Source organism: Chlamydotis macqueenii, chromosome 2, assembly GCF_036417535.1.
Source record: "Chlamydotis macqueenii isolate bChlMac1 chromosome 2, bChlMac1.mat, whole genome shotgun sequence".
Classification (NCBI taxonomy): domain Eukaryota; kingdom Metazoa; phylum Chordata; class Aves; order Otidiformes; family Otididae; genus Chlamydotis; species Chlamydotis macqueenii.
The window spans coordinates 65,772,148-65,795,150 of record NC_141557.1 but is presented as its reverse complement, the minus strand read 5'-3'; the positions used below and the strand labels follow the sequence as shown (position 1 = coordinate 65,795,150).

The following is a 23,003-nucleotide window of genomic DNA, read 5'->3' as shown; positions in this document are numbered from 1 at the left end:
CAGCAAATCACGGCTTGCCATCAGGTTTATATTCGCTTCTAAGGGTGGCCAGAGCTAATACCAGTTTTTTGTTTGGTAATGTAGAAGGCGTTTTTCCCATATGACAAAACAGATTTTTGCCCTCCATCTGGCAGCCCGAAGATCTGATTTTAAGGTTCAGATTACATCGGTCAGAATTGCGTGGGCTTCTAACTACTGCAGAATGATAGGATAAAAACCTGGGTAGAAGTCATGTCATATTACATGAGGTATGGGTTGCTGCTAAACTTGTCTATCATATGGCTTCATTACATCTCCCCCACTTCATCTGCAGTTGAGAAGAGGAGGCATTACCTTCCAGCCGGTGTCCTTGGGGAGGTATGTCATTATACATCCAACACGATCTTCAGTTTTTACAGCCCCGTTACTCATGGGGAACAGGAGGCAGGGGGAAGGTTCCCTGTTAATCAGTTTTAACAAAACTGTTACAGGCTTTCCAGACTCGATCATACTGTGTCATCATTGCCTTGCCTGCATCACTAGATTGCATCTGATCCTGAACTGCAGTGCAACAGAGGAATTTATAAAATGGACCACAGCCACTAGATTTTTATCCAGACCGTGCTGGTGATGGCACCGCTGGGCTTCTGAAAGACAACAGTCAGCGGATACCCCTCGTGACATATCCCAAACTAACATCTGCCACAAGGGGAAGAAGTTTTGAGAGAGTGCCATTTTATCATGTTTCCATATGGATGAGTGTTTCTTTGGGCTTCACTGTTGGCAGAGTCCGAAACCATTTTGCTAGGAAGCAAGTTATTCAGGTCATCGTGACTCGAGCGCGAGGCAGTATTCAAGTACTGGATTTTTGCCTACTTTAGGTCAGGGGAAAGAATCACTGTCTGAACAGCTTGCTGGTAATGACAACATAAAGATGCACAGATATTGATGTTTATTGTCCTTGTGATTCTCTATGGTTGCTCATGGTGTCATAACGAACAGAAGGATTGATTTTCTGGTTAGGTGGTTAAATTTGTGTATTGTAATTGCTGGGATAAAATAGACTGACTAAATAAAAATCTTTCTGGCAATGTGCCTTGTGTTCTGATGTACTCCAGCTGCTAAGAACTGGAAAAAATTATTTCCTATGTGATCAGTATCCTAAAGGATATTTCACATACATTTTTAGATTCCCAATGTAGATGACTTATTTTTTGTAAAGTCATCTTAAAACAAATTGTGCTACTCTTTAACCTTTTTGTTCCTACATGAAATGTCATTTTCATGTAGTGCTTCCCTTCATTCATAAATGCATTATTAGATTCCAGGGGATAGAGGAAAAAGGCGATCAGCTGTTTCAGTCATGATTAAAGACAGTTGTTTTCCTTCACAGTCATATAATTTCAAAAAGTTGTTCCTTTATTATTTCCAGATGGAAATAAAATTCTATATTGCATTTTTCCTTCTAACTGAAATATGTAATTATATCTAGTAATGCAAAGCACTTTATAAAAAAAAGTTATAAAAAACAACAGGAAACAGATGTTAAGCTTAGAATGTTGAGACACAGTAAAGTACAATTATGCATTGGCCTATGATGTCCTTCAAGTTCTCTCTGGGATATTAACTAATCATTTTATTAAGTGATGAAATCTAGTATTCTATGTGCAATCTGTCATGTGGGAAAATCTGTCAGCATTGACCAAGTATGACTATTCAGCACATAGCTGTAATCAAACCTATGTGCTAAAGTACTTCAGTGTACATTTGGATATAGGGAGGATGAAAGGTAAGACTGGAACAATCTTATCTTAAAATTCTGGCTTAGACTGTGGTATTTATATCTGAACACTTACAAAGTTCAGAAGGTTGATTTATCCAGATTTCTGAAGTAAAGATGCAAACCTTTTGTTTAGTTCATTATTCTGCTTCCTTCTGAACAACTATGAGTTTCTGGTTCTAAAACATAAATTAAAGAACACTAGTGGTACTTACAAAACAAATGGCAAAGAAAAAGTGAGTTCTCAGGTATTTCTTTCATGTTTATTTCATTTGTGTTAATGTCATAGTTCAGCTACCCAGTCTCTTTCTGACTCCACCCCCCCACCCTCCAGTGGGACAGAAGGGAGAACTGGCAAACAAAAAAAAAACAAACAGTAAAAACACGTGGGTTGAGATTGAACAAAAAGTAAATTTAACAGCAATAACAGAAGAAAACAAAACAGTGATGGAATACAAATACAGTATAGTGGCTTACAACAAATTTCCACACCTAGTTTCTTCCCACGTAGCAGGAGGCTCCCTTCAGCACTCTCCTCACTTAATATACTGAGCATGATGTCTGATGGGATGGAATAGCCCTTTGGCTAATTTGGGTAAATTAACCCCAGCTGTTAGCTAATTAGTTAACTATCCCAGCCATAGGGGCTACCAGCTCCAGTTCTCCACCCAGCTCAGGTGAATATTAACTCTATCCTAGCCAGAATCAGGCAGGACAGTTAACAATTTCTATTCTGTTAAATTCATCAAATTCATCTGAAGTACTTGATGGGAAGTCAGTTTATCCCTGGGGCCTTTGATTCAGGTCTGTGCTTGAAAATACAAGAATGTACTCCATTGGACTTAAAATGCATGTAGCATATTTTGTGTAGCTTTAGATATAGAAAGTAAACAAAGAAAGGACTTCACAGTAGAAAGAGCTGTTTTCCATCTCCTATTTTCTAAAAGGAGCTTTGAGTGTCCAGAACAAACATGAAACCTGTGACCCCAATAACTAGGCTGTGTTAGGGTTTCCAGGTGTGTTGTACGTGCATTTCTGATACCTATGACAAGCAATTATCTTTCTAAAGAATGCATGTTCTTTGATATTGAGGGACTACTGTGCATCTTTCTAAAACAAAATGATGCAGTAGAACTATCAGTATTGTTTTTGAGCTTACATTAATGGATCTTACTGCACACAGGGACCTGTGGTGACAGTGGAAAAGTTCAGTTAGTTAATGCCGGGCATTTTGTGTCCTATTAGTACGGAACCAAGGGAAATTACTTTAAATGGCAACAATTGTGTTTTTAATCTTGAAAGATACCAACAAGAGCGATTGCAGAAGCCATGTGATTTCTTTTATTTAAACAGAGGATAACTAGAAGAAGCAGTTCTGACCGGAGTCTTGTTTAACTATGGCTGCTGAACGCTATCGGTTCAGTTCCTCTGACAGGAGGTGTAGCTGAAAGCTCCTTCTTGGCCACGAACTGCTGAAGTAGATCAAATGTGAGACCGGCAGGGTTCTGCACGTTATCATAAGATGAGCAACTAGTGGGTTTGAGGTTGGTTGAGTGCTTTTTTGAGATCCTCTTTGGAGGAAAACACATTTTAGATTTTAGGATTTAGTTTTCACGTTTCATACTTAGCAGAAAAATTGTCAATTTTTAAGACAAAGAAGAGAGAAAGACAAATGAAACCAACATTTTCACGTAACTGGAGAATTTCCTCACTTCTGGCTTTAAAAACCAAAACTTTGTGGCAAAGCAAGGTAGTTTCTCGTTCTTTACTCTGTATGGTGCCTTTAACACAGGTAAACAGAAGGTAGTTATGCTTTTTTCTATTAGTTTCTGCTGGCTTGCAATGTGCGGCTAGTTTTGTACACAATCTAAAAGTAGCTACTTTCATAGAAAAAAATCAATCCCTATTTTAAGGTTAAAAAGTAACCCTTAAAAAAAAATAAGTATTGTTTATTGTGGATGCAAAGGGGAAAGAACAAAATTTAAAAATTTTAAACTTAATATTTCCTGTGTTTGTTCGGGATAGAAATCTGATTTTTTCCTATCAAGTGATTCTCAGCCTTACAAAAGCTGCAATAAAATAACACTTTTGTAGCTAGAAATTCTAATAAATAGTTTATTACCTTCAAAAAGAATTTGCTAAGTGATCACATATTGAAGAGATTGTTATTCAGAAGATGCCAAATTTGAGAGGAGTGAGAAGGAATAATTTTTTTTTTTCTGTGTTGTAGGGTGAGTTTTTTTTAACAACTTGGCAGATTCAGAAAAATGTTATGAAATTTGACTTTTATTGGTTTTCTTATATCATAAATCTGCTTTTGGAGATTGGATGAAGTTCTCTGAAGTAAGAGATAAACGCAGTAAGGTTTGTGGTACATAGGTTAGGTTCCAACCGTTTTGCCATTTCTTATGTTTTAGAAACATATTTTATTACTGATAAGCAAAAGAATTGCAGATGACTACTAGGATGCTTCATATAAATTACATGTGCTGTATTTTCTAAAGTTTAAAGAGAAGGAAAGTTCTCCTCATTTTGTTACTTTATTTTACAGAACTTATTCTATGCCTATTTCATTTTGAAAATAAATTCTAGGTGAACATCTAAGATTATTAAGGGCATAGGCAAATGGTTCCATTTGAAGTGGACACATAAAATTTGTATAGATGCACGGTGGCCTTTTCTTTACTCTTTTGTTCATGAAGCCAGCTACCTTCAGCTTTCCCTGAGAGCCAGGTTCACTGCACACAGACTTTCTGTGCATCAAATTGTATGCTGTCTGTTATCATATATGTAATATATATATTATATATAACTGTTACTGTAGTGTGTAGTTTATGTACCTGAGATAGAACAGATAATCCGCAGAATAATGTAATCACTTATGTTAGACACTTTTGTGATAGTACCTTAGAAACTTTCGAAACTGCTTTCAAAAGTTATTTGAGAGAGTTCAGGTTTTGTATGCGTAGGTTTGTCAGATGAAAGGTGTGTGTTGAGAGAGCGTTTTTTCTTCTTGCTCTAAAAATCAGTGCTTTCAGAAGACGAGCATCTGGAAGTTAAAAGACATGAGAGTGTTTACCTTCTTTTTGAACAATCTAGGCCAACATTTTAGAAATACCAAGAGAAAATCTAAATGCGTGACTAATATTGCTGATTAATGATCTGGAAAGAATTTGTAAATAGTTGCAACTTAACAACTAAATCTGGCAGCAGTATGTTTTGTTAGACAGAGTATCTATGCTCTCAAAGGAAACAGGAGAAATGGTCTGAATGAGCCTGACCGGAGTGTGCAGAATGCTCGTGGCAGTGGAGCACCTGGTCGCAGGCTGCGTCCCATATGCTTACTGCGTGGGGAGAAAGGGAAAACCTTAAGTGAAAACCTGGTTATGTGTGTAATATGGTTCTTTGTCCAAGTTAACTTATTTTTTTTTGCAGGGTAAAGATTAACAGACCGTAGCGTACCATATTGCACGCAATCTAGATGCTATTTTGTCTTACCTTCTAAAAATATTTAAACTTTTCTTGCTAAACTGTATGTCCTTAATTGTGTAAATGATAAAAATGAAAGAAGGATGGGGAGAGACTGTTCAGTAGGACCTGTTGCGACAGGACTAGGGGTAATGGTTTTAAAATAGAGGGAGGTAGATTTAGATTAGATATTAGGAAAAAAAATTTCACAATGAGGTCTGTAGAGCACTGGAACAGGTTGCCCAGAGAGGTGGTGGATGCCCTATCCCTGGAAACATTCAAGGCCAGGCTGGAGGAGGCTCTGAGCAACGTAATCTAGCTGGGGATGTCCCTGCTTCTTGCAGGGGGGTTGGACTAGATGACCCTTGAAGGTCCCTTCCAACTCTAACCATTCTATGATAAATGAGACCGCTGTATTCTGTTCTTCATCTCATGTCCCATCACCCTGTCAAGCCTCAGTCGGGGGTTTGGTTTGTCTTTGATTTGGGGGTTTGCATTTTGCTATTACCTTTACTTTGTTTTCTTTCTGACCTTCTGTATTTGTACAAAATGTTTGACATCCTCTGCTTCTTCTTAAGCTGTCACTCTGCTTTAACCCCCCCCCCCCCAATTAATTTTATGCATTTTGTAGCATCTTTAATTCCTGGAGTCTTATGTGTCTTATCTCCAAAATAACTGGGGTAACATATTTCAGACCAGTGCTGGAGCAGGTTTGCAAATGGCCAGGTATACCTTAATATTGTCATATTGATATCTGAGAACTTATTTGACTCTGAAAAGAAAGCAGCTAACCCTTATGCCCTGGTTTCGGCTGAACCACGCGTTGCCATCTTCTGAAACTGAAAACAGCCACTGTCAAAGCACCGACTTTCACAATACTTTACCTCTAAAATTTTCTCTTAGTTGAATAACCAGTACTATGTAGGGAATGTCACCCCTGACTCAAAGGAAATACAATCCTATAGCTTTCTTTGTACTGCTTCAAAATATTTTCACCTGTCCCTGCTCTTTCAAACTGGGCCACTGCAACTCAGTATTGTTTAGGTTTCAGAAGTATTATTACTGATACTTAGCCCATATATTAATTTAAAGGAGTCTGTGTATTGTTTTCATAATTCTTTAAAGCTTTTTTTCTTTTTCAATAACTTAGGAAATGGCGAAGATTCTCAATCATCCAAGAGTATATGCTTTTCTGCACATACCAGTCCAGTCAGCCTCTGACAGTGTGCTCATGGACATGAAAAGAGAATACTGCGTGGCAGACTTCAAACAAGTAGTGGATTTCCTTAAAGAAAAGTAAGTCTACTGATATTTAAGAAAATAACAGTGTTGGTTTCTTTTCAATTTCAAGAACATGTGGCTGAAAACAGTTACTTGCAACTTCATAATTAAGATACGAAAAAGAATGAGCTTCTTTAAGCTTTCAAAGTCTTTGAGTTTTCTGTAAGCCCCTTGATGTGGTTTGCCCCTTTGCTTGAGCTTTTATAAGCATCTTAAATCTCTGCATGACATGCTTTTAATTTGTCAGTATATTCCTAATCTTTTTCAAATAATACATTCTTAAATTATTTTTTATGCTTAAACTACTATATATAGACTACTTGAAGTTAAAGTTATTGAAGTCGTCTTTAATGTGGCTTTTGAGTATTGTATTATTTGTGTACTGGAGATGATCTAGCTCCAGCAAATGTGAATGGCTTGGTTTGTCTGGATGGTTTTTTTAATAAGAAGTATTTTATGTTCTATAGCTGATGCACGTTTACATCAATATAGTAATACCCTAATTTTGCTCATGAAACTGATGATTTCTAGGATAATTTCAAAATTATTTCTCTTAACAACAGGGTTAATTGTGAGAAATAAGAGTGTATCATAATGTGTTTACTTACACTGACCTGAAGATAAAAGTTACCTTCACCTGCAAAGCTTTTGTAACTGCAAGTAATAATTTAATATCCAAGGGAGTAATTTCTTAGCTTTTAAAATTTAATAGTGGCGTATTTTGATGAATATTTCTGCACAGATTGTCCTAAAAATAGATGTCTGGAGAATTACTTCTGTCACCTTGTTTGGCTACTTCCTTTGCCTGCTTTGTTTGTTGTTTGTGTCCTTGTTGTTTTAATGAGTTAAGGGCAGTGGAGTTGTAGCATTGAGTCTTCAATTTCATTGAAATGCTTGTACATAAGAAAATCAAATTTTCATAATAATTTTCATAATCAATTTTTAATGATCATTGAAAAATCCAGCAGTCTAGCTATGTCATGTCATAGCAAAAGCTGCATGGGAATTATGATCTGTAAGAAAGAAAAGCAAACTGTGGCACTGTAGAATTTGTTTTGCAAATGGTGCATGTGACTTAAAGGACATTCCTATGCACTGGGGAAAACTGATGGAAATGGAGCTGCTTGTCTTCAGACAGGTTGATTGGGCATTAATTTTCCACCCTAAACGACGCACATGAATTCTTGGCACTTTATTTTCATGTGACTATGGGTCAGTGTTAGTTTTTCATTAACAGATATATTGTATTCTAACGTATCTTAAGTGGGAACTGTGTCAGTTTATGTCTTAGTTTACTTGAAGCTGATTCATTATTCTATTCGGTGCTTTTAGCATTGGCAGCTTTTATCATAACAGCAGCTGGATTTTCGATAGCTGAGTATAGCTGGCACATATTGGGGCATATGGGAATTTATTCAATCACTCAGCTCTTGCACACAGAAAAGAGTGAATTACTTAATATCCAAATTTAAAACAGCTGGTCATTGAATATACAGTAATCTATGTCATACGTCTTTTTCCACAGGCTTTTTTGTAGTCAGCTTAACAAGGAAGAATAATTGGTTGGATGTCTTAATTTTAAATAAGAATAAACTTTATTTATCCTGCTTATTAAAAAACTACCAAATTATCTACTAGTTCCTGTTAGAAAACAGTCTCCCAATATTAAGATGGAAAATTCTTTGTACCATATGGCAGCAGGATGAGGAAGCTATGCGAGACAGGGAAAATGTTTTGGATATTTAAACATGTGCACATCTGTAAAACTAATATTTTTTTTTCTTTTGCACTTAAGATTATAGTGTCTTCATTTGTAGTCTCTCCTCTTTATGACAGCAGCCAGCTATTACATTCCCATATAGATATTCCCATAAAGATCTCAGCACAAAGTTTGCCAGAACTTAACATTGCTACAGACAACTCCAGAGCCTACAGCCAGAATAGCTAAAATTAAATATGTGTTTGAACTACTTTAATAGCCAAAAGGGATTATTTCCATCCTCCGTTTATCAAAAAGGAAAAATAAAACAAAAGTAGAACCCTCTATATCTACTTTCTCTATTCCTAGGGCCATAAAGTCATCTAGAAGCTTCCTGTGCAAAATGTACAGGGTCTTATCAGTAGATTCCAAATGGTGCCTTCGCCTCTAAAATGTGACATCCGCTCTGATAGTATCTTCACCTAAAACTCTATTAAACCAGTAATTGTATAGGCTGACCTGCTGAAGAAGTAAAGCCACACATTAAGGAATTATATAGTTATCAGTTAAGTGCTTAATAACTGGAGTTCAAACATCTAAGCAAATAAAAATGTACAGCAAGTAAAAAATGAAGGGAAAAAGGAAAAGAACAAACCATGCCATCTTTTTGGGTTTGGAACCCCAAAGATACCAAGTGATTCCTGAATCTTTCTTTTCTCAACCAGGCCAACCAAACACTCTGGGACTTTTTTCTCCCAGAAGGAGCAAATGCCTTTCCTTCCTCTGGAGAGCCAGGAGTGATTGCAGAGGTATCTCCTTCTGCGCATGGGGATTTATTTATATCCTGTTGAGCACAGAATGCCGTACAGAGAAGCTAGAGTTCTCCAAAGCAATTACTTATTGTATTGAAACTCACTTTTTAAAACAACAGAGCATTCTAGACCCTCTGAGACTGTGAAGTTAGACATTGTCACTTTTTTTCTTCCCCTTGAGGACTCTTTCTTCAGGCAGGAACCTTAGAAATGAACTTTAAAAATTAATATTAATATTATAGTGCAGTCTTTTGATATGTGACACTTTGGATTTTAGAGCCACTCTCCCCAGCCAGATGACAACATTTTTGGTTAATTATGAAGATCAATAGCAAAATGTTTAGAAAATAAAGCCAGAAGCACAAATCCATTAGATGGAAAAACTGAACTGCAGAAGTCTTGTTTTATACTTTTTAAGAAATTTCTTCTTTGATATTTTGCACTACTTTTGCACTGAAATTTCAGTAAATTCAAGTACTCAGAAAAATAATGTTGTGCAGTCAGTAGCTGATCTACAGATACAATATGTGCGTGTGTGTGTATTTACTGAGGTTTTATTTGTAAACTATTCTAGAGAGCAACAGCATAAAGGAAATGAGGATGCGCTGATTAACTTGAAGGTAACCCTGTACAACTTGTACATATTCTGTAGGGACTAAGGACAAGTGCCCTCGTCTGTAGCCTTTAGGGACTAGTACAGTAGTCTGGAGGGACTATTTGCAAGACTGATTCCTGAACGAGATATTAATTTCAATGTGTTTGCAGCTAAATGCAGGATCTTTAGAAACTGTTGCTTAGTAAATTTAATCCAGAAATCAACTTAGTTTTATATCAGAATGTCTTTTAATTGCGGTATCATTATATCAAAATGTGAGTTGAGATTCAGCATAAATTATGTTTCTGAAAGGTGATGTTTGTAGTTGTAAAAAGAGCAAGACTGCTTTAATTATTTCAAAGTTTTGAAACTTAATCCCCTGAAATTTACTTTTCCTGATAAAAGCAAACAACTGGAATATATTTTAGTTAAAGAAACCTGAGATCTGAATGCCATATTCTGTAATTGCTTGAATAATCAGCAATGTGAATATATACCCATTAAAAAATCCTTAGACTGGTAATATATTTTACAAATTTGCTGGTTTTGACCATACTACCTCCTCTTTACCTTTCTGATTTGTGAAGCGATTATGATGTTCATCAGAGTTTATATGAATCTTTCCCTATTACTGCTGCCAATGCAATAAGAGAATTGTAAAACCAAAATGTAGACAAATTAAAAAAAGTAGAGAAATTTAGAGCTAGGCTGAAACACTATACCTTTCTGGTTTGGGAAATAGCATAATGCTGAGGAAAAGCTGGGCTTGCTTCACAGTTTGTTTTTGTTTGTGTTTTGAGATAGAAGTGTAATATTAATTGTGTGTGGCTGCTGCTGTTCACTTGAGTGTCTCATAATTCATACTGGAAACATCTGAGCTTTCCAATATCATCTGAAAGCCAGCAAGCTGGGGCTGCTAGAGGGGTGAGCCACGACTCCGTCAGGCAGAAAGTTCTGCTTTTTTGCACTATTTTTCTCTTCTCCATTAAAATCAGACCTACTAGCAAGCCTGTCCTAGCCTCTGATACTTTCAGTGGTAATCAGTATTGATTTTGCAGCTTTTGTAGATACATAATTACATGCAGTTGGAAAAAGAAAGGAAAGGACCAAAAGTAAATGAGTGCAATAGAAAATGAATCACAAGCTTGGAAGGAGATTAATCGCTCAGGTGTAAACTTGATTAACTGTTACCCAGCCATTACGGACAACTGCTGAACATCTGAAGCAACTGCAGATACTGTCCAAATTGAGAGAAGTTGTTACGTAGTCCTTTGGGAGAGCTGCCTTCAGGGAGGCTCCCTTCTTCCCTCTTGCTTTACAAGGAGTTAAGTCAACCAATGAGCTTCAACAGCTTCCTAGGCCCCCTCTTCTATTTTAAGGATTTTGCGAGATTCAATAGTGACTATCTCGTGTTTCATTTTACCTGCCGTGACTTCTGTCTCTCTTGTTGCAGTGGCAGCCAGGCTGCTTCAGGGAGTGTGGCTGGGAGCAAAGTGGACTCAGCTGCTGTCTCCTCCCAGTCATGCTGTATATCCGTATCAGTCTCACTTTTTACAGCAGTATTTGTGTGTCTGAATGAAAATTTTCATAGTCTGCTTTCCCAATATAGTTTTGTCCAGTATGTTTCAGGATGGCTTTTCTTGCCTTTCTGAGCCATGTCACAAGAAGCAGTTTGTCTCCCGGGTTCGAGTCTTCTGTTGTGATCTTATTCTGGGCATCATAACACATAGTGTAAAAACTTACATGCGCAGTTCGACTGTTTATCATTACATCTGTCTGTATTTCTTGTGCAAGTATCTTACTGTCCAGAAGTCTTCTGCTTGAAAATTTTCTCTATTTTCTAATAGCTAACTTTTTGCTGAAGTAATGAACAGGGAAGAAAAATCTTCCCGAAAGCTTATTTCTAAGTACTGTTATTTAGATGATCAAGAAAATTCTGAACACTGTAAATAATTTTATTTTGAAAGTTGTCCATATGGTACGAAATCCAAAACACACCGGCTACTGAGAGGAAAATTAACTCCATCCCTGCTGAAACCAGGACAAGTAAGCTCCTGAATATTATTAAGTCCACATTGAAAGTTAAAGGACTAAATGTGTCATCATCAAATTTGCACCTATTCCAGACCACCTGCAGTTTTGAAACTGTCCTAGACCTTGTGGCAGTAGGATGTATGGCAGTTGTCTTTATCACATTATCGTGCCAGTTATTGAAGCTAGAATTTGAAGGCAACAGATATAATAATTTTAAAATAACCATTTACTATTTTTACATACATTTTTCTACTCCCTTTCAAAATGCAGATAATTATGAAGTAGACTACAACAGCTCCCTCACTTTTTTTTTTGCAGCATGAATGTGTTTCATTTTCTTTCTGAAAATGCACTTTTGTTTCTCAGAGAGAGACATCGTCGAGCTCATTTTGCAGATGTGCAAATTGTGGCCCGAACAAACCGTGACAAGTCTTTCAGATTTAGGCTTTTTTAATGGGTTTCAGTACATCTGTTCTGTCAGTCTAACTACTGCAAATGCAAATGTCATCTGTTTAAAATCCTTATGACGTTTTCTGCTAAGAAATTGCTGAGTGTATTTGGTACTTATCTGTAATTTTATACCTCAGTCTCTAGACTATTCTCTTCACTCTGTCTTTTGTCTGCAGTCGGAGTCTGAACTAATTACTTCACCAAATGTCTCTTTTTTTTTTTTTTTTAATGTTTTAGATGTGTGTTTATAAAAAGTATTGAATTAGGACCAAAAACTAAAACCTGGGGGTTTTTCACCAGACACACACAGCACAAAAGTGGATTCAGGTTTGTGTCTAGACTTCACCGTAGTGATCAGTGGTGTAGTCTTTGGTGAACTACAAGCTCCTTTTACCACAGGATTACTTGTCTTTAGACATTGCGGTATTTAAATTTGGGCTTACATAAAGCAGTTGCTAAATTTGCCAGTCTTCCTGCCTTGCATTTGACTCACAAGGTCATCTAAAGAGATATAAGTAAGTGAGAGGTTTCAAAGGTGCTGAACACTTGCAGATACATTAATTTCATCTGGGTATTTTGAATACTTAGTGTTCAACTACCTAAATTTAAAAGGCATATTTTTCTTTGATGTAGTGACTGGGGAGAGACAAACAGTAGAGTTTTAACCTTCCTAATCAGCATCTTTTTGTTCTCCCGTCTTCACTGTTCTACAGATTGTTGAATCAGATTACACTTAGTTCATGGAGAGTGCTCATACTACCATGGTTCAGATAATTAGATCTGTTGCCACTTTATAAATTACTAGTCACCATTTTTTTAGCGTAGTCTTTCATGCCAAATGCATCAAGGATATTAGGGTTTTTTGGGCTGTAGGCTCCTAGTTATTTTGTTGTTTGTACATCAGGATGGCGGCTGCCAGAAGTGCATGCTTTTTTCTTCTTTTGGTGCTCCCGTGGCTTGTAAAGTACAACTGTTAAACTCTTTCTGTAACAGTGCTGGGGGAAAACATCATTTGCTGGAAGGTGAACTAAAAGCTGCAACTGAAGTTGCAAGTTCTACTTGTAGAACTTTATTATAGGCACTTTAAAAAATTTGTTAATAGCGAGTTAGTTGTGGGTCATCTGTATTGAACAACATGAATGTCAAATGCACTTTGCAGCCTTCACTTTCTTATGTGTGTATATAGGTAAAGAATTTATTAAAGTCTCTGACTGTATGACTAAAAAAAAAACAGTCTCACCTATGTTAATTATAGCTTGACAGAAGTCTTCTGAAAACACACAGGGCATAGCAAAGGTTTTAATGACAGTGATTTCTAGAAGTTCAGGTTTTTATTTTTTAGAATCTTAAACAGCAACAAAACCTGTTTACCTTGACATAGTGTGACGTTTTACTGCTGGGAATGCTGTTTTGTGTCTTAATATACAATGAGTTATTTATTCTAAAGAGTATACAAATAATGGTGTAATAGATTCTCTGAAGTTACAAGGATGTTTTAATTTATCTAGTTACTTACGTCTTTACTTAGTCATATACTCAAAAGAACAGTTAGGAGTAAAGCCTGTGTAGGACTTTCACCCTAGATTCTGTTCTTAATAACCATAATTAATATAAAAGGCTTTTTATTCCCATAAGATGTTTGGATTTGGGTTTTTTTTTTTATATTTGATATTTCACTGTTATGCTTATCCTTGCTTACCTCTTCCTTCCAAGTATTTCTTCCAACCGGATGCATTCCATTTTAAAATGAGATTGTAAAATGCATGGGCCTAGAACGGCTCCATAAGGAATGTTATTGAGTCACCTTGGAGGACAATAGGACATACTGTAGTACGAGTATAATAATTGAGGGTAGTACAAAAATAAGAGATATAGAACTAGGTTTAAAAAAAAAAAAAACAACTTTTTGTTTGTGTGGTAAAATAATGATAAAAGCCCGTAGGGGTATCTCTTCGACAGTTCACAGTGCTCGTGTTTCAGAAGCTGTCTTTCTTAAAGAGGATCATACCTTCTTTGAGCAGGAGATTTGGTGTTTCAGTGCATGATACGGTAACAATACCCTTTGTAATAAGGGGTATTTGTTTTCTGCATATGCATCTACTACAGCTACAGTATGGTACCCAAATACACAGTAAGAGCATGAGTGCAATCCCCATTTCACTGTGGTTTGCCCTGTTAATGGTTTATTGGTACATCTGTCAGACTCTTGTTCATGTGCTGAGCACATTTAGCCTGAGGATGTACACATGCAAGTACTGAAGTCCAAATTGAGTCACAAAATGTGATGTTGACATAAAGTAATTCTAAAGTTACAGACTGCTTTGAAGATTAGATGGTACAAAATGTAACTGCAACCTGTTTATTTTTTTGGGAAAGTACTGTTTAGAAAACTGATTTCAAAATTTCTGTAGGCTCCGTAATTTGTGATATGAGGTATCTTCATTTTCAGAAGCAATTCACTTCTGCATACTGTCTTGTTTAAGCTGGATATGCATGGTGCTCCTGTTTTACAGAATTTTCTTCTTATCAATACACCTTTTTTTCTGGAGATAGAGAATCATTACAAGAGGAGTGTTTTTGCTGGCTCTGCTGCTACTGTTCCACTCTCATTCATATGCGTAGAAACTGGAGGGTGAAGCTTGGGAAATAAAATGCGGAGGATGAGCCCACCTTGCTGAGTGCAGGCTTCGTGGGCACACAGGGCATTCTCCCTGTGGGTGCTTTGAGGTCACAACCCTGTGATGTTCTGCTTTGGCCAAAGTTTGAAGGAATGATTTTTGGAATGTTGCTGGAGAGAGAAGATGTATACCCCCTTATTAAATGTAAAAATTGTTTAGTCTTATTATTATACTTGGCTTACTTTTTTTACTAAATATAACCAGTGAAGTTGTTTGGCGTGATGCTTTCTGTGTATAGTTAGGGATAAGCTTTCATTTTCTGAGTGGTCTTGTCTGTAGTTTTCTTCTACAAAATCCTAATGGGAATATTGTTATACGATAGAGTAGGAATTAGCAATGTGCATACAATTCCTAGTTTCTTAAGAGTAGCAAGATGGTATTTTTTTTCTTTTTCCTTCTTTCCCTGAGGGCATGTGGTTTTTTGGAAGTAATGATACAAAATCTGTAGTAAGGTTAAGAGGAAGGAAGCATCACACAGTGTTAGAAATTAGTCTTCTTGAAACATTTAATGTTTATGATTTTAAATCATAAACAGTAGGTTTACCTACTGAGATACTGTATTACTCTAGTATTTTAAACCAAAATAACTGAAATAACTTCATCATTTTTTCTGTATAAATATTGTAATTGTGTTTTAACGTCTGTGTCAGATCTTAGAATGGAATTGGAAGTGGAGTCTAATTTTGTTTTTAAACTATAATAATTTTTATTTATGTTTATTTGCTTAATAACAAATTGATCTCATAGAATAGAATCATAGAATTATAGAATCACATGGTTGGATGGGACCTATAAGATCATCTAGTCCAACCATCTTCCCACTACCATTGCTGCCACAGCTACTAAACCATATCCTGTAGCTTCTCATCAAGCCGCCTCTTGAACACTGCCAGGGACGGAGACTCCACCACCTCCCTGGGCAGGCCGTTCCAGTGCCTGACCACTCTTTGGGAGAAAAAGTTTTTCCTCATGTCCAATCTAAACCTCCTTTGGTACAACTTGTGGCCATTTCCTCGGGTCCTGCTTGTTGCCTGGGAGAAGAGGCCAAACCCCTGCTCATCACAACCTGCCTTCAGGAAGCTATAGAGTGCAATGAGGTCTCCCCTGAGCCTCCTCTTCTCCAGACTAAACAATCCCAACTCTCTCTGCCGCTCCTCATAAGACTTGTGCTCCAGACCCCTCACCAGCTTTGTTGCCCTTCTCTGGACACGTTCCAGGGCTTCAATGTCTTTCTTGTAGTGAGGGGCCCAAAACTGAACACAATACTCGAGGTGCGGCCTCACCAGTGCCGAATACAGGGGGATGATTACCTCCCTGCTCCTGCTGGCCACACTATTTCTAATGCAGGCCAGGATGCCGTTGGCCCTCTTGGCCACCTGGGCACACTATCAGCTCATGTTCAGCTGAGCATCAACCAACACCCCCAGGTCCCTTTCCTCTTCACAGTCCTCCAGCCACTCAGCTCCGAGCCTGTAGCGCTACATGGGGTTATTGTGACCAAAGTGCAGGACCCGACACTTGGCCTTGTTGAACCTCATCCCATTCAGCTCAGCCCAGCGATCCAGCCTATCCAGATCCCTCTGAAGGGCCTCCCTACCCTCAGGCAGATCAACACCGCCACCCAACTTGGTGTCATCTGCAAACTTACTGAGGGTACACTCAATCCCTTCGTCTAGGTCATCAGTAAAGATATTGAACAAGATGGGCCCAAGTACCAATCCCTGGGGGACACCACTTGTAACAGGCTGCCAGCTGGACTTGACTCCATTAACTACTACCCACTGGGCACGGCTCCCTAGCCAGTTCTTTATCCAAAGAAGGGTATACCTACCCAGTCCACGGGCAGCCAGTTTCCCTAGGAGAATACTGTGAGAGACCGTGTCAAAGGCTTTGCTGAAGTCCAGGTAGACCACATCAACAGCCTTTCCCTCATCCACCAGTCTGGTCACCCAGTCGTAAAAGGAAATGAGGTTGGTCAAGCACGACCTGCCTTTCATGAACCCGTGCTGGCTGGGCCTGATCCCCTGGATGCCACTCATATGCCGAGTGATCTCACCCAAGATGATTTGCTCCATAACTTTCCCAGGTACTGAGGTCAGGCTGACAGGCCTGTAGTTCCCCGGATCCTCCTTACAGCCCTTCTTGTAGATGGGAGTCACATCGGCAAGCCTCCAGTCCTCCGGGACCTCCCCAGATAACCAGGAGCGCTGGTAGATGGCCGAGAGCGGCTCGGCAATCACCCCCACCAACTCCCTTCGCACCCTAGGGTGGAGCCCATCCGGTCCCATGGACTTGTGGCATGTGACGTAACTCTCGGTTTTAATTTGCTCCTGAGTTTTTAAGCATATCCGAATATATGTTGAGATACTTAAGCATTTATTGTGTTAGCATATTGGTACACATACAAATCCAGGATGTATCATTTGTGCACCTTATAGTTTTTAGATGGGAAAATTCTGTCGATGGTATTAAATTTTCACTTTTGATAAATTTTTAAAAAATTAAGTATTTGTTCATTTACACATGTAGATTTTTCTGATTTTCAGCGTAGTACTAGGCAATATATGAATTTTGTAAGCCATATTATTTTGATCATATAGAACAATATGGCACAAAAGAATTTTTTGTGAAGGTGGTAGTTGGTCAGCTGATAAGCGTTGATTGAAGTTACATTTGTGTCAAGCTTTCAGGGAAAATACATTGGAAAGAATGATTGAAGAGATAAAAATGCAATACATCTATCTATAGCTGATCAGTACCTTTAGGTATTTTCTTTAACCCTAAAATGCTTAAATGAAGAAAACTAGTAAGTGGAAATACACAAAAGTTGTTAAACCTCTTTAAAAGTGTAGCTGTACGATTAAAACATGCATGCACTTTATAACATGATTCTGCTACACAGAAGTTTTCTGTATACATTCATTTGGGGACTATGATACAGATTCCTCTGGTGAAACTCAGTTTTGTATTCCTCTGCATCTTGTATTGGTCTGTAAATTTTACTCATGAGTTGATGATTCACCTCATTGTAATGAGAATGAAATATATAGTTGTAAACTTCTTATTTATTACATGGCAAAGTAATTGCAAACCTGACATTTCAAAAGGTTTGGGCATGAGAGTAGTGGCTATAGCAGATGGAAGTTACTTTTACACAACTGAATCACTTATCTCTTGCACTTGGAATTTTTCTCTCTTTTCATTTTGCTTCTCATACTGATGGAGAGCTGTCATTTTGTTTAGTAGGAGAAATTGCCACAATGCAGCTGTTAAATTACTTTATAACAGGAAGATGATATTGCAAATGTGGTCGTGTGTAAAGGCACAAGAAGCAATGTAAATTCTTCTCAATGCACTTACCAGCAAAAGGTGATTCAGATGCAAGTTCAAGCTGGAAAATAAGTTATTGTGTCCAAACACCTTACACATACGAGAATATAAAGCCAGAGTGTCTCCATTTCCTCTCAAATCTGGATAAAATATTTATTGGCAAAACCCAGAGGTCATAGAAATTAATTGTCTTCTGGCATGCTCTGTCAGATGCCTCCCTGCTTGGCCTTCGAATGAGCCATGACCCTTAGCAGGAGGGACGACTTCTGAGATCGGAAAACTATTCCATACAGACTCGCAGTCAGCTCTGGGGTAATAACTTTTGGACGTTACTAACCCAAACAGATTTGAATCAGTCTCCTATAAAAAGCTTTGTATTAAAAAAAAAAAATACTGGTCTCTCCGAACTATTTAACTCCATTGAAGGATTTTCGTTGGATCAAATTTCAGCATAAGAATTTGACAGCCTTCAACTTATTTACAGAAGGAGTAAATAACAAATTTGAAAAGTGGGTCATGTGGTCGTTTGTAGCTCTACTGCTGAATATGTATATGCGTGCGTATGTCGCACAGTAACTAGTCACAGTTCTTTTTTAGCCCTAGTGCTCGGTGAGGGGAGAGAAATCAACTGTCTGTCAGGGGACTGGCTGTTTCCAAGAGTCTGGAGAGAGACAGACTATGGGTTCATGTTTGAACAATAGACTGGCGTGATTTCTCTGCAATAGTGGGGTGGCCACTCCCACACCAACTTAAGTTTTGGGAGTACTTGCCTCACATACTCAATCCTAAAAATCACTGAGGCAGCCAGCTGAACTCTGAACTGTGGCCAGCAAACTATTTTTCCATGTAGTATGTTCTCTTGGACCTCCCCCACCTCTGTTGGACGGTGTACCTAGAGACACTGGTTATAGCACTGAATGCTTAAAGAACCAGACTTGTTTCATGTCTCCTACGTCTGCCATTTATTGTGTACCCACATACTTTGGAATAAAACACATGCTTAGCTTAGCTGTGTTAATTTCAATTTGTAATTGCGATTGTTCACATTGATTGTAAAATCCTAACAGCTGGGAAAAAAACATAGCAGTGGAGAGTTCCCTTTTTTTGGTGGTATTAGACTTTAAAATGTTTACTGTTTCAAAACCAGAGCAAGCAAATGGAGTTTCCATTAAATCACCTTTTAATCTTTGCTTCCTTCCTGTTTCATTACCTACTTCATATCTTCCTTTAAATAGTTTTTGTAGTCCTAGGCTGTAACCTCTCTGTAGTGTAATGTATTTTACAGTCAGCCAGGAACGATGACTTGGAAGTTTTGCCATAGCATTCTATCAGCCACTGGGATCTGCATATGAATTTGAGTGTGAAGCTTACTTTCACCATGGTTTATTATGATCTTAAGTGATAATGAAAATAGATGTGAGAATAGGTAAGAGGACAAAGGCAAAGGAAAATTGGAATTTAAATACACCAAAGTGAAAACGCAGATTTTTTTTTGTGTGTGTATGTGACTGCATTTAGTAAGTACCGTAGATAGGCCTTAATTTTGTGTGTGTCAAGTGTATAAAATGAACATTGTGGGCGCAGCAAGTGCATTGTAATTTAAATGTTGTGGGAGAAAAGTTTTCTTTAACTACTACATTTATCAGCAGAAATACGTTTAAAAACATTTGTAAATTAAACCCTGTAGGGTAAAGAACTAATGTAAATTTTGGGCATGATTTTGTGACTTTTGTCAGCATACTTGAGTGCATGCAACATTATGGATTTGCTTAATTGTAGTTAAACATCTAAACATTTGACTGTGGTCACAAATTATGAATTTAAACACAGCAGTAATATTAGCTGTGCCTCAAGCTCTTCTACGACTAGAAGAAGGGGAACGTGTTTTGGAAATCTGGTCCTCACTGCAGAAGCTCCTATGACAAAACCTTAAAAGCTGGCTTGAAATGTTAAAGTGTATTTAAATCACTAAAACAGATATTACCTACAATTACTTTCTGTATCTCTTAAAACAAGAGGAGACATTCTCTAGCGGTGCAGAGCACTGTTTTACAGTGCAGAGCTCTATATCAGCATTGGCAATCTGGTGTATTTGAAGCCAAATATCTTTGTTAGTCCAAACAAATTGCTAATCAGTGTTATTCAGAAATGCTGTAGAACGGGGGGGGGGGGGGGGGAATGAAAATATTTGGCTTTTTAATTATATTTATCTGCTTTCTTTATACATTTTAACATGTATCATCTTCCCTTAGTTTTTCTGTTAGGGTCTGCACAACTATATGTATGTGCCTGGGAGACTGTTGAGAATCAAGGTTTCCATCTCACACAGCAGAAGGCAGTTTTAACCTTGTATTCTCCTATGGGTGTATGCCTGCAGTACCTAGACAGTTAACATTAATTAGAAATTAGCAGGAAGCAGTTGTGCTTCCCCTGAAGGATCATTTTTATCACGAATTTAAGATGAAAGAAAGTTAGAAGCTGTGTTACTGCCACTTTGGATTATTTCCTTACCTCCTTGTATTGGTAAATGAACGTCAAATACTTGTTAAACTCCTGAATAAAGCTATTATGAGATTCATTGGCATTTTTTGAGTTTTAACTACTTTGAACTGTTTTGCTGAGATTTAACTATTTCATATCTTTTATAGGTGACTTTGTATTAACGACTTCCAGCACATGTAATCTAAATAGAATATAGGTTAAACTTTACTGTTTAATTTTCCATATTTTTTGTCTGCCCTAATAAGCAAGACAGTTCTAAATATGAATACAAGCTGCTTTAGAAACAGAATTGTTCCCCCATTTAGTACATACCTGATGTCCTTTCTGCAGGAAAAAAAGTCCTTATTGCCATTTATCTTAACCTACTGTGGAGAACGGAATAGTTAGTGCTTTGCCAGAGTATTTCAGAGTGCTATACAAAAAGAATGTCTGAGCTGTCTGGTTTTTGTCTTCAAAAATGTTAAAATTTGATATAAGATCTGACATGATTGTGTTAAGATTTACATTTCTGATTGGTTTGTGTCTTAAATACTCTATGGAGATAGGTGGTAATAAGGCATAACATGATTTTGTGCTGTTGACTACCTAAGATTACTTAGTCATACTTTCTGTAGAATGCAAAATTCTTTCAGGTATTTTGAGGGCTTTCATCATTATGAGAATAGCAGAAGCTGAAGTCTGTCTTTTAACATATGTTTTCAGAAAATACAGCTTTTACTTGACAGTATTAAATTGAAGTATGGTAATTATCACATTAAGTGAGATAATATTTTCATGTTTTCATTAATAATGCAAATAAACATTTTTTCAAGGAAAATGTTTAGTTAATTCTTTAGAACAAAAAATTGTTTCACTGATTGAACTACATGTGCATTGAAACTATGTATATGCTTATGCAATGATAGTGGCTGGAGACTTTTTATTCTTTTTTGTAATTTAGCATCAGTAGAGGATATGCTGCAAGCCTCCTATCCCTTGCGTAGAGTTTCCACAGAAATTAATTTTTCTTTAAATTTGACTTCTGCTTAAGTTAGAGCATCCTACTCTCACTTGTTAACTCTGCCACAAAAACTTGTTTCACATTCACTTTAAATCCTCTTCTAATACTTTTGATGATTCTTTTTATTAGTTAACCCTTTCATTTTTAAAGTTCTAGGCTGGCATGCTGAAGGTTTTTTCCTCAAAACAAGAATGTAATTTCTGACCTGGAGTGGATTTGACTTTTCCTATTTGCCTCAAAGTGCTTTTTTTTTTTTTTTTTTTTTTTTTTTTGTGTGTGTGGATGTTCCTTTATAAATAAATAAACTGCCTTTCTGAGAGAAAAACACATTGCATCGAAACATCCTCTCTTTCTGATAATTGAGCCCTAAGCCAGAAACTTGCAGTGGCATCTTCAGAGTATTTACTTCCTGAATTCAGTGTATTTTTTTCAAGGAAATCACTCTCAGTCGAAGTTCTCAATTACTCCAGTAGCACCTACATTGGCTCCGCAGAAAGCCAAACTTGAGGGCTTTGGTGAGGCATGAGCCCAAGTTGCAAGAGTGTGTGTTGTCCTTATGCAACTTTCTGACAAGTTCCTGAGACTTAAAGAAGGCCCAAATAAATATTTTCACAATGGCAAATGGTGTCTTTGCAAGTTTGGTAAATACTCATAGTACATGGCTGTCCTGAGATCCTGTTGTTGGACACTACAGGTAATGCAAAATTAACTTTTTCACCAACACAACTTTGTTCTGGGATTATTACCATGATTCTGGAGCATAGGATTTTGAAATCTTGCACCTTTCTATCCACCTGTCCACAAGTACAATGGGCGTCAGGCCTTTCAATTTCTTTTGGGAGTTCCCTGCCATCTTTGTCTGTGAAGATAGCTTATTCTTAAGCTGGAAGGAAAAAGGAGATTTCTGCTCTAAAGGTTGATTCTCCTTTTGTTGTTGTTTTCTACAAACATAAGGTAGCCCATGTAGCATTTCTGAAGTCCTTTTCCAAGGTGATTTCTGACTTTCAGTTATTTTAGGAAAGTCAATATGCCTTGCTTTTTTTCCTTAAACCTCATGCGTTCCTTTACAGATACTTATTTTGTATCCTCCCTGCGTTTTACCTGCAAAAAGCAAGGTAAGAGCAATCCCTGAACTCCTTTTATCCAGAGGTGAAGAGTCCAGAGAGGTTAGCAGACTCCTCAGTCTCACAGTAGATGAAAGGAATGAATAGGGATCACCTGCTTCTTTAACAGCCCCTTCAGTTAGACCTTATACAACTGTGCTCTGCATCATAGTTCTGTATTTTCTATGTGCAAGGTGGTTGCTTGAAGCTTCACTTAGGTCTTTGCTAAATGTTGCCCTATTGGGTAGGTCTCTAGGTCTTCACCCTTAGAACTTCTCTGCTTTGTTACTTT

General features: G+C 37.5%; 1 protein-coding gene across 2 annotated transcripts in view; it reads left to right on the top strand.

Annotated features, from left to right (window-relative positions):
• The window catches only part of CDKAL1 (CDKAL1 threonylcarbamoyladenosine tRNA methylthiotransferase), a 416,940-nt gene that overhangs the window by 269,135 nt on the left and 124,802 nt on the right, over nt 1-23,003 (top strand). For both annotated transcript variants that reach the window (XM_086743159.1, XM_086743160.1), the window contains one exon: nt 6,378-6,523. In XM_086743159.1, coding sequence (XP_086599285.1) covers nt 6,378-6,523 — 146 coding nt within the window. The remainder of the gene's footprint in view (nt 1-6,377; nt 6,524-23,003) is intronic.